This window comes from Myxine glutinosa, chromosome 2 (genome assembly GCF_964187855.1).
Source record: "Myxine glutinosa chromosome 2, kmMyxGlut1.1, whole genome shotgun sequence".
NCBI lineage: Eukaryota > Metazoa > Chordata > Myxini > Myxiniformes > Myxinidae > Myxine > Myxine glutinosa.
This window is the reverse complement of record NC_136262.1, coordinates 120,092,280-120,104,841: the sequence shown is the minus strand read 5'-3', so window position 1 is coordinate 120,104,841 and position 12,562 is coordinate 120,092,280. Positions and strand designations below refer to the sequence as shown.

The 12,562-nt window shown below is 55.0% G+C and overlaps 1 protein-coding gene across 1 annotated transcript in view; it reads left to right on the top strand.

Moving 5' to 3' along the window:
* Positions 1-12,086, top strand: part of CROCC (ciliary rootlet coiled-coil, rootletin) — a 113,188-nt gene extending 101,102 nt beyond the window's left edge. Inside the window, exons 35-36 of the mRNA XM_068107260.2 lie at positions 7,270-7,419; positions 7,958-12,086. Coding sequence (XP_067963361.2) covers positions 7,270-7,419; positions 7,958-8,311 — 504 coding nt within the window. The 3' untranslated portion in view covers positions 8,312-12,086. The remainder of the gene's footprint in view (positions 1-7,269; positions 7,420-7,957) is intronic.
* Positions 12,087-12,562: the final 476 nt, after the last annotated feature.

Below are 12,562 nucleotides of genomic sequence, written 5' to 3'. Positions count from 1 at the left end.
GGTGACAGGTGTGTTGAAGATCTGCAGGGAAGAATGGGATTGAAGAGAATGTGGAAGTTGGTTCCACAGGCAGGAAACAAGAGGAACAAATGAGTAGAGTGAGCAGTGATCCTGGATTTAGGCAGTTTCACAAGAAAGGGGACGCTGGTGCACCTTCTGGTCTCTGCAGACACCTGGAAGAGGGGGGAGGGGTACAATGAATGCAAAGGGCAGAGAGTGCAAGACTAGAAGGGAGATGGTAGAAGACAGAGAGATCACGGACCTGTCTTCAATGGGAAAGTGGTAGGCCCATAGACACAGCTTCGTTGAGGGAGATTCCAATGATCTTGAAGGTCTTGGTTTCCATGGCGTCAAGCTGAGGAAGGTGTAAGGCAGGGAATCCAGCCCAGAGGAAAGGGCAGTACTCCATGAAGCTACGAATGAAATTTATGTCGGTGGATATTAGTTCAGGTGTGCCAAGGAAGAACCTAGCATGACGGAGGATTCCCAGTCGGCGACTGGCTTTGAAGGCCAACTTTGAAAAGTGAAATGTGATGCAGTGCTGGGGTAAAGTTGGGGGGGGGGGGGTGCAAGACGTGGGGAGGGGGGACGACGTGCAAGATGGGGAGGGGGATTTATTGTCATGGGCACACATCCTCTCTAATATGGACATCTCGGGATTCCCAAACTGGATAAATTGTGACAGACTTCATGGGTGGGGTGGTGAAAATGTTTTTGCTTGAAGGCATGGAGGAATATTCGGCCATGGGTGCAAGAGGAAGCTGGTTTAACTAAGCGTTGAGGAGTGAAGAGGTTTTGGGAAATATGCCTCGTGAATGAGAAAAGGAAGACATTTTGATGGCGATGAATAATGCATGGGTTGTTCCTGACTGAGTTGTAAGGAGAGGCGAATTTAAAAATACATTTTTGAAGCTTTTCTTTTCATGTAATATAGTGTGGCGGACACGAAAGCTCACTGGCGTGATGGCATCATTCCGCGCACCAAGTGGGTGGCGGCCACGCCCTAGGGGTAGGCGTGGCCTCGGGATATACACCGGGCGCGGAGCCCGGAGCACTCCAGTGCTACAGTGGAGCTCTTGCAAAAAAGACTTTTAACTTACCGCGTTGTCCGCTTCCTCCTTGCTAAACAAGTAGCGCACATAGCACCGCGCTTCATTGGTGACCCTCCGACGTTCTGGTCAGCCGTCGCTGACCACCTGAACACGCCACAGCAATGGCAACCAACGCGGTCACAATCAAACTCCCCGAGTTCTGGGAGGCTCAAGCTGAAGTTTGGTTCCTGCAGGCAGAAGCCCAGTTCCGACTTCGAGGCATCACGGTGGACGAGACCATGTACTGCCACGTGGTCGCCTCTCTCGGGCCCGGCACGGCCGCCCGCGTCGTGTTGGTCCTGAGGAGCCCACCGGCCAATGGCAGGTACGAGGCGATCAAGCGTCTCCTCCTCGCCACGTTCGGCCTCACGGTGGACGCAGGGGCCGACCGCCTCCTGGACCTCCCCGAGCTCGGTGACACGCGACCGTCGGTCCGAATGGACCATATGCTGTCGCTGCTGGGCGGCAAAACCCCGGATTTTCTGTTCCGAGTGCTATTTCGACGCCAGCTGCCGGCACGAGTACGCCTCGCGTTGGCCGGTTCCGCGATAACGGAACCCCGAGCTCTCGCTGCTGAGGCCGACAAGTTCTTCACGGCTTTGGACACACAGGCGAGTTTTGGCGCGGCCGTCGAGCATCCCGAGGCTGATGCACACCTCGTGGCTGATGCTGATGCACACCTCGCGGCCGCCGCCACGCCCCGCCCACCACCGCCGCCGCGGCGAAAACCGCGGCCCCTGCCGCCTCCGCCGCCAACCTGGTGTTTTTTCCACGCCCAGTTCGGCCACGAGGCTCGGCAGTGTCGCCCGCCCTGCTCATTCGGCAAGTCGGGAAACTCCCGGGCCGGCGCTCGGTAGCATCCCTGAGCGCCGGCCGGTCAAACAGCCTGCTGTTCATCAAGGACACCTTGTCCGGGCGCCATTACCTGTGCGACACAGGAGCGCAAGTGACCGTCGTCCCCGCCGGTACGTCGGACAAGCAAACCGCGGGCCGGGGCCCCGCGCTGCTTGCCGCCAACGATACGTCCATACGCACGTACGGAAAAACGTTGCCTCTCCCTGCGGTTCGGAGGGCAAGTTTTCCGGTGGTCGTTCGTCACTGCCGACGTGCCCATGGCATTGCTCGGCGCGGACTTCCTGTGTGCTAACGGGCTGTTGGTCGACGTCAAGCACAGACGCCTTATCCAGGCTGAAACGTTCAGCTCGCTCGCTTGCGCGCTGCCTAGCTCGTCGAGCGGCTTGCTGAACGGTTCGGTGCCGGCGAGGTCGATCTGATTGCTTCCGGCGGCGGACGAGTTCGCCCGCCTCCTCGCCAGCTTCCCGGTCCTCACGCGGCCCACCTTCTCGGCGGGGGCCGTCAAGCACGGGGTGGAACATCACATCCCCACCGCCGGGCCACCGGTCTACGCCCGGGCACGCCGCCTCGAGCCGACGAAGCTCGCGGTAGCTAAAGCGGAGTTCGCTACGCTGGAGCGGCTCGGCATCGTGCGGCGCTCCGAGAGTGCTTGGGCGTCGCCGCTCCACATCGTGCCAAAGCACGGCGGGGGATTGCGACCGTGCGGGGACTACCGGCGCCTCAACGACGCCACCACCCCCGACCGCTACCCCGTCCCCCACATTCAGGACTTCTCCGCCCGGTTGGCGGGCATGTCCTTCTTTTCGAAGGTGGACCTCATACGCGGCTACCATCAGGTCCCCGTCAGGCCAGAGGACATCCCGAAGACGGCGGTCATCACGCCATTCGGACTTTTTCGAATTTCTTCGGATGCCCTTCAGGTTGAAAAATGCGGCTCAGGCGTTCCAGCGACTAATGGACAGCGTCTTGCGCGACTTGGATTTCGTGTACGTCTACCTGGACGACATCCTCGTCGCCAGCGCGTCCCGCGAAGAGCACCTCCACCATCTCTGCACGCTCTTCGAACGCCTGGGCCAGCATGGCCTCATCGTGAACCCCGCCAAGTGCCGGTTCGGCGTCGCCGTCATCGACTTTTTGGGGCACCGCGTCACCAGGCACGGGGCCGTCCCCCTATCGGCCAAGGTGGAGGCGGTGAAGGGGTTTCCGCGCCCCCGCACGATCAAGGGGCTCCAGGAGTTTCTGGGCATGGTAAACTTTTACCATCGGTTCCTGCCCCGCATCGCCCAGCTCCTGCGCCCCCTGCACGAGGCCCTCCGAGGGAAGCCGGGCAAAGGTGACGTAACCTGGACCGAGCAGATGGACGCGGCGTTCGCGGGCGCGAAGCTCGCCTTGGCTAATGCCACCATGCTCGCGCACCCGGCACCCGATGCACCGATCGCCCTCACCACCGACGCCTCGGACTACGCGGTGTGCGCGGTGCACGAGCAATGGGTGCGTGGTGCCTGGCAACCGCTGGCGTTAGTCAGCCGGCAGCTTCGCCCGCCCGAACGCCGCTATAGTACCTTCGACCGCGAGTTGCTCGGGCTTCACTTGGCGGTCAGGCACTTCCGCCATCTGCTCGAGGGCCGTGCGTTCACGGCCTTCGTCGACCACAAGCCACTGGTCTTCGCGATGGGCAAGGTCACCGAGCCGTGGTCGGCCCGGCAGCAGCGTCACCTCTCGGCCGTGTCCGAATATACGATGGACATCCGGCACGTCGCGAGGAAGGACAACCCGGTGGCGGATTGCCTTTCCCGGTCCGTCGCCCACGCAGTCCACCTCGGCATCAACTATGCCCGGATGGCGGCGGACCAGGCCGCCGACCCCGGCGTCCAGGCCTTGCGGACCGCCGTCACGGGCCTCCGCGTCACCGAGGTGCCGTTCGACGGCGCGGCCATCTTGTGCGACGTCTCCCTTGGGCGGCCTCGCCCCATCGTGCCCGCGGGCTGGTTTTTGACGCCATCCACGGCCTGTCCCACCCGGGCACGAAGGCCTCCCAGAGGTTGGTCGCCGACAAGTTTGTCTGGCATGGCCTCCGGAAGGCCGTCCGCGGCTGGACCAGGACGTGCCTCGCGTGCCAGCGCGCGAAGGTGCACCGACACACCCAGGCCCCATTGGCCCGGTTTACGGTGCCGGAACATAGGTTCGACCACGTTCACGTGGACCTGGTGGGACCTCTGCCCCCCTCGCGGAGTTTCACCCATGTCCTCACAATGGTGGACCGCACCACCCGGTGGCCGGAGGCCGTGCCTTTGACGGCGACGACGGCGGCGGACGTCGCGCAGGCGTTCATCGCCACCTGGGTCGCCCGGTTCGGCGCCCCCTCGGACATCTCGTCCGACCGCGGCCCCCAGTTCACCTCGGAGCTCTGGGGGGTGGTCGCGCGGGGGCTCGGGGTCCAGCTGCACCGAACCACGGCCTACCACCCCCAGGCCGACGGCCTGTGCGAGCGGTTCCACCGCTCGTTGAAGGCCGCGCTCCGAGCCACCCTCAGCGACGGCGGCTGGGTCGACAGGCTCCCCTGGGTCCTGCTGGGCCTCCGGACGGCGCCCAAGGACGACCTGCGCGCATCCGCGGCGGAGTTGGTCTTCGGACAACCGCTGCGGGTGCCGGGCGAGTTCCTCCCCGACCCCACGGCACCATGGTCCGCGGCGCAGGAGCGCTCCGCACTGCAGGAGACCGCCCGGAGGTTCGCCCCGGTGACGACGGCGCACCACGGGCACCCACCTACGCACGTCGCCCCGGAGCTTCGCACCGCGGAGTATGTCTTCGTCCGGCACGACGCCCACCGGACACCACTGCGGCCCCCGTACGACGGGCCTTTCTGCGTGCTGGAGACCGGGGTGAAACATTTCACCTTGGACATCGGCGGTACTCCCGACCGCGTCTCAGTGGATCGCCTCAAGCCGGCCCACCGCGTCGAGGCCGCCCCCCTGCGGGCGGACCCCTGGCACCGCCCAGCCCCGCCGGCACGCCGCCCCCCGGTCCTGCACCCATCCCGGGTGCAGCCAGAGGCATCCCAGCTGGCATCCCTGCACCCCGGACGCCGCCAGTCGCCAGAGGGCGCTTCGGCCGGGTCATCCGTTTGCCCCGCAAACTGGCCCTCCAGGTGCGCGGGAATTCTGGGGGGGCGCGTGTGGCGGACACGAAAGCTCACTGGCGTGATGGCATCATTCCGCGCACCAAGTGGGCGGCGGCCACGCCCGAGGGGTAGGCGTGGCCTCGGGATATACACCGGGTGCGCAGCCCGGAGCGCTCCAGTGCTACAGTGGAGCTCTTGCAATAAAGACTCTTTTAACTTACCGCGTTGTCCGCTTCCTCCTTGCTAAACAAGTAGCGCGCGTAGCACCGCGCTTCAATAGACCTTTTAAAGGAAGAGATGTTTTATTCAGTGAAGATTCAGTTTTTGCGGATATTGAAAAGGAGAAAGGATCGGGAATGAAGGAGTAACTCAGCATGGGAGGTGGACTTCAGTTTTTTCTGATGATGATGTTGTTGTTTTTTGTCGTGAAGGAAGAGTCTTGTAGTACTTGTATTTGAATGAGGAGGAGAAAATTATTAACCAGAGGATCATAAGTAACAATATCTGGGATAAAAGGAGTGAAAATGGAGGCAGAAGCAACAATCCGACTAGCACGAGTAGGCCAGACCTTTAGCAGGGACACAAACTCGATGATGGAACACAACAATATCCCATTTGGCACAGAAAATTGGACGAAGAACACGAGTAGCAAAACAGGAACGCAAATAAAACAGTAAAACACAACATATCTGGTCCGGAAAACTTAGCTTTGATAAACTGGACGGAGGAACTGTCGATGATGTAACGTCCACGTGCAGCAAGGCCGGAACTTTATAATAAACATCTCGACTCAACAAGCATTACACAGTCATATAAAATAAACAATGAATTCCACATCAAATGATAAACACACATGATACCAATACACCGTCTAACTGTTACTCAATCATATATATTGTTACGGATCGCGGATTAGATGTTATTTACCGAGCGGTGGTATTGCCGCGACCTAACAGTTCCCCCGATTCTTCCCCAACTCACCCGATTCCACCCGAACGTTGGCCAAATCGCGCTACGCTAAATCAATGATTGGAAAGGACACAACGACTGGGATAAATGAAACGACGCAAGGGGTACAGTTCTCAAGACCTCCGGAGGAGGGTATAATTAGTGGTGGAGAAAAGGGGTAGATTACAAGGTAGAGTGAGGTAAAAGACACAGAAGAGATGGGCACTTAAATACAATCTTATCTTATCCCAGACAGACCACAGACAAACGGAACAAGGCTGACTTACACAGGGATTGATGGCAGGAAGGGACAGGCAGTCGATAGCACAAGGTGCACCTTGGCTCAGGGACAGGATAAAGCACGGTCCAGTCCAGAGATGCGGGGAGGTGTCACAGCGCTCGGAGGTGGCGTCTTTCTTTCTCCAAGCTCAGCGCGCATCTGACGTCACCACTCCCTCGGCTGCGCATGCTCAGCGGGGAGTGACACGCCCTCGGCTGGTTGGCTCCGCCCCAGATGGGACCGGTCCGCCGCTTCCATTGGGTGCGGGGGTTACCGGGCTCCGCCCTTGACGAGGAGCTGACAGGGAGCCCCTATTTGGTAACCCCGTCGAGCACATGTTCGATGGCGGCTCGCTGGGAAGGCCTCATGCCCTCCCAACACCCCCTACCAACCAAGCCGGAGTGAGGACGCGCACTCCCTGTGCATGCCGCCGCCGTTGCTGTTGTTGTTGTTGTTGTTGCTGAACCGTGAGGAAGAGCTGCGGGGAGGTATTGGGAGGTCCTAAACTTCCTAACGGTGCCATACAATCACATTCTGGTGCAACGAAGGGTCAGAATTAATGGAAACGAGTCCTTAACTGACATAGACTAAGAATAACTAGCAAGATGTCCTATAGTTGTCTTACATGAGATGCGGTGAACCTGGATGCGACATTTAATGGGGGGAAATAGGGGGAGGTCGGGTCTACAGAGTGTTGTTTACAGAAAATGGGACTAGGGAATGGGGGATTGGGGATAGTTGGGAAGTATTGAGGAAATAGGGGAATATTTACAAGCGGATATGGATGGATGCAAATCCCATATCCGCAACAATATATATTAAAATAATATGTGACGTACCGTACTGGTGTTTTACCCAATGCTCATTTCATGCTCTTCTGTAGTCCTTCGTCTAATGATGTGGGTATTGTGAGTGAATGTTTATACACACAAAGGAGCATACTTCTGCTGCTGGTTCATCGTGGCTCAATTCAGGAACAGTTGGTGGGAATGGAGCGACATCATGCAGAGCAGAACAAGGACCTGGAGGCAAAATGGCGTCGCGAGGGCGAGCGTGCAGCCGGGGACCTTCATATGTCTCATGACCGTGCACACAGACAGAGAATACGTGGCCTCGAGGAGCAGGTGGACCAACCATGGCCGGCTAATCCTGCCCTTCCCCTCGCCCCCCCTCCCCCCTCTTAGTTACCTCTCTGCTTAAGTGGTGATTTTCTTACTTGTCTCAATAACTTATGGCAGTGATATAATTCAGGACTGACTTTTATTTTGCTTCATTTTTAATGAACGACAAAAGTTCATGATGAAACGTCACATTAATAACAAGAATAGGCAAATTATGTACAAGGCCATCGACATATTGCACATGGGGGTAACCATTCTGTTGTTATTTGCATATGTAATAAATAGTTTGCCTTTAAGCAGAACTTTCTGCACATCGAGCACACCAGTATATTTTGTTTGTTTTACATGTTTCAAAGCTTCCTCATGTTGTGGGATTTTAAAGGTGTAGCTGCACCTCCAGTCTCTTATGCCACACAATCATCACCTGTTCGTTCATTCCTCGCAGCCAAACCCCCCTCTGCATGTCCTGCTACCCTTGCTTTACCCAACAGTGGTGTGAACCCTGACTCTAATCCAATATCCAACACTTCTTTGCCCTCAGCTGGAAACCTTGAAGGAGCAGCTACGGCTGGAGCTGAGAGGCAAGCAGGCGTTCGTGGCTCGTTCGGTCAAGGCTGGGCGAGAGGCTGCCAACTTGCGTCGGGACCTTGGCCGCTCTCTCGCCTCGTTGGCCCGCCGAGCGGACACCAAGGCCTTCGCCAGCGAGGCTCGTCGCCTCGACGCGTCGCTCCGCCAGGCAGAAGAAAGCATAGACGTCTCCTCTGCTCTTTGTTGTCCGGTCAAGACAGCGCAGGGCGAGCCGCTGGGACAGCCTGCGGCCTCCTCCACACCGACCCGCCAGGCCCGGCTACTGGCCGCCCGCCTAACAATAATGCCGGACAAGGGCAACGATTAGCGAATTATTTGCTGGAAACTTTCTATGAACCCAACTCTGATTTGAGTTTCTGATTTTACATTTTCCTGTTTTATCAGGACTTGTGTGCAGCTGTGTCCGACTTATTGCGGCATGCAGTCATCTCTGTTTGTGTGCACCCTTTCCATGATCCGGGGATGCCGCCGGGGCACGGCGCTTTGGCTGCATCTGCTGCTCTCGGCTTGTGCTCCATACGGTGCTTCATCAACAGCGCACGATATCCATTCATCAAAACGATCTCTTCGTGTATCCTCACGTAGGGAGAGAAAGTACCTTTATGATAAATATTACATTTTTACCATTTCGTACATAATATTTTCTATTCCAGATGCTGCCACGCATCATTGTTTACACAAGGTGTAGGTAGCTACACCAATCGCTTTGGATGCAGATTGTCTCTCCTCAAAAAGGAAAGCTACTTGCAACCACTTTTATATTCAAAACTCTCACCAACCAACCACTCAGATGTGCCACATTCACCACCATCCACCACACAAAGATGGGTAACCTTAGTATGCAGTCAGATTTTTTTTTTAAAGACATCCAGGGACTGCTGCACTGCTGTTGAACCTGCTTTAGAACCCGGCTCCATGCTAGAACGCTGTTCCTCGTTAGAACCCGGCTCCATGCTAGAACGCTGTTCCTCGTTAGAACCCGGCTCCATGCTAGAGCGCTGTTCCTCGTTAGAACCCGGCTCCATGCTAGAACGCTGTTCCTCGTTAGAACCCGGCTCCATGCTAGAACGCTGTTCCTCGTTAGAACCCGGCTCCATGCTAGAACGCTGTTCCTCGTTAGAACCCGGCTCCATGCTAGAACGCTGTTCCTCGTTAGAACCCGGCTCCATGCTAGAACGCTGTTCCTCGTTAGAACCCGGCTCCATGCTAGAACGCTGTTCCTCGTTAGAACCCGGCTCCATGCTAGAACGCTGTTCCTCGTTAGAACCCGGCTCCATGCTAGAACGCTGTTCCTCGTTAGAACCCGGCTCCATGCTAGAACGCTGTTGAACCTGCTTTAGAACCCGGCTCCATGCTAGAACGCTGTTGAACCTGCTTTAGAACCCGGCTCCATGCTAGAACGCTGTTCCTCTTTAGAACCCGGCTCCATGCTAGAACGCTGTTCCTCGTTAGAACCCGGCTCCATGCTAGAACGCTGTTCCTCGTTAGAACCCGGCTCCATGCTAGAACGCTGTTCCTCGTTAGAACCCGGCTCCATGCTAGAACGCTGTTCCTCGTTAGAACCCGGCTCCATGCTAGAACGCTGTTCCTCGTTAGAACCCGGCTCCATGCTAGAACGCTGTTGAACCTGCTTTAGAACCCGGCTCCATGCTAGAACGCTGTTGAACCTGCTTTAGAACCCGGCTCCATGCTAGAACGCTGTTCCTCTTTAGAACCCGGCTCCATGCTAGAACGCTGTTCCTCGTTAGAACCCGGCTCCATGCTAGAACGCTGTTCCTCTTTAGAACCCGGCTCCATGCTAGAACGCTGTTCCTCGTTAGAACCCGGCTCCATGCTAGAATGCTGTTCCTCGTTAGAACCCGGCTCCATGCTAGAACGCTGTTCCTCGTTAGAACCCGGCTCCATGCTAGAACGCTGTTCCTCGTTAGAACCAGGCTCCATGCTAGAACGCTGTTGAACCTGCTTTAGAACCCGGCTCCATGCGAGAATGCTGTTCCTCTTTAGAACCTGGTTCCATGCTAGAACGCTGTTGAACCTGCTTTGGAACCCAGTTTCATGTTAGAACGCTGTTCCTCGTTAGAACCCGGCTCCATGCTAGAACGCTGTTCCTCTTTAGAACCCGGCTCCATGCTAGAACGCTGTTCCTCTTTAGAACCCGGCTCCATGCTAGAACGCTGTTCCTCGTTAGAACCAGGCTCCATGCTAGAACGCTGTTGAACCTGCTTTAGAACCCGGCTCCATGCGAGAATGCTGTTGAACCTGCTTTAGAACCCGGCTCCATGCTAGAACGCTGTTGAACCTGCTTTAGAACCTGGCTCCATGCTAGAACGCTGCTGAACCTGCTTTAGGACCCGGCTCCATGCTAGAACGCTGTTCCTCTTTAGAACCCGGTTTCATGCGAGAACGCTGTTCTTCGTTAGAACCTGGTTCCATGCTAGAACGCTGTTGAACCTGCTTTAGAACCCGGCTCCATGCTAGAACGCTGTTCCTCGTTCGGACCCGGCTCCATGCTAGAACGCTGTTGAACCTGCTTTAGACCCCGGCTCCATGCGAGAACGCTGTTCCTCTTTAGAACCCGGCTCCATGCTAGAACGCTGTTGAACCTGCTTTAGGACCCGGCTCCATGCTAGAACGCTGTTGAACCTGCTTTAGAACCCGGCTCCATGCTAGAACGCTGTTCCTCTTTAGAACCCGGTTTCATGCGAGAACGCTGTTCTTCGTTAGAACCTGGTTCCATGCTAGAACGCTGTTGAACCTGCTTTAGAACCCGGCTCCATGCTAGAACGCTGTTCCTCGTTCGGACCCGGCTCCATGCTAGAACGCTGTTGAACCTGCTTTAGACCCCGGCTCCATGCGAGAACGCTGTTCTTCGTTAGAACCCGGCTCCATGCTAGAACGCTGTTGAACCTGCTTTAGGACCCGGCTCCATGCTAGAACGCTGTTGAACCTGCTTTAGAACCCGGCTCCATGCTAGAACGCTGTTCCTCTTTAGAACCTGGTTCCATGCTAGAACGCTGTTGAACCTGCTTTGGAACCCAGTTTCATGTTAGAACGCTGTTCCTCGTTAGAACCTGATTCCATGCTAGAACGCTGTTCCTCATTGGAACCCGGTTTCATGCTGGAACGTTGTTCCTTGTTAGAACCCACTTTGTTAGAACCTGCTTCCTCATTAGAACCCAGTTCAATGCTCATATGGCTAAATAGCTATTGCTTGTATCATAGAGATACTGAATCACACGGGTGGTTATCCAAGGATAAAAACAGGTGCAGTTGTGATGTGATGATGTGATGATGTATATCGACCAAATAAGGAAATGTTTTGGATTCAGAATGATGCAAATGAAAATTCCCAACTGGTGAAGCAGTTGTCCCTGGATGGCTTCTTGTTCGTCTGATTACATTATAAGGTTCTCCACCAGCGGGTGGTGTGTGTCACACATTGGTGGTTGATTGCTAAGAATTACTTTGTAGCAAAAGTCGCTGCACTAGCTTGCCCTCTTTGATCAGAGGTAGTTGTATTATCCAGAATGATTCCCTGTGGGATTTCAACTGACAGGTATGTCAACGGTCTGATGTGTTGTTGCACAAAACAACTCTATGGGTGTACGGTGGTGACATTGAGTATTTGGGCGAAATTCACTCCTTTTTCACGTGTCTTCATATGAACCGTTTTTGTGTTGATTCCCACCTTTGCTATTGGATCCACATAATTTGTTACCTGTTTCAATGCGCTGAACAAACATTATTACAACAAATGTTCGTTATTACTTATGTATTTGTATTATTGTCATAACTTGCCAATATCTGTAAACCCAAAGTGACAACTAGGCATTCATTTAACTTGCACAAACAACTTACCTATTAACTTGAAAAACATGAATGTCATTTTAACGATGTATTGTTTTCTTGTAACTAACATGTGAAACCTCAAGGTGTTGGTCAAAATGTACTCACATGAGAGTGATGCTGTGACCTCGTGTGTATTGATGAACGATTAGGTTTATTGATCTTCACTGCAAGCTTTTCAACTGTGATCCTGCTAATAATCATTAAAACCAGGTCACTAACAACGACAAACCACACATGATCCCCTGTACTGATTGGTAGGTTTGGGATGCTGTTTGAAACCACACATGATCCCCTGTACTGATTGAAAGGTTTGGGATGCTGTTTGAAACCACACATGATCCCCTGTACTGATTGGAAGGTTTGGGATGCTGTTTGAAACCACACATGATCCCCTGTACTGATTGGAAGGTTTGGGATGCTGTTTGAAACCACACATGATCCCCTGTACTGATTGGAAGGTTTGGGATGCTGTTTGAAACCACACATGATCCCCTGTACTGATTGGAAGGTTTGGGATGCTGTTTGAAACCACACATGATCCTCTGTACTGATTGGAAGGTTTGGGATGCTGTTTGAAACCACAAAAGATCCCCTGTACTGATTGGAAGGTTTGGGATGCTGTTTGAAACCACACAAGATCCCCTGTACTGATTGGAAGGTTTGGGATGCTGTTTGAAACCACACATGATCCCCTGTACTGATTGAAAGG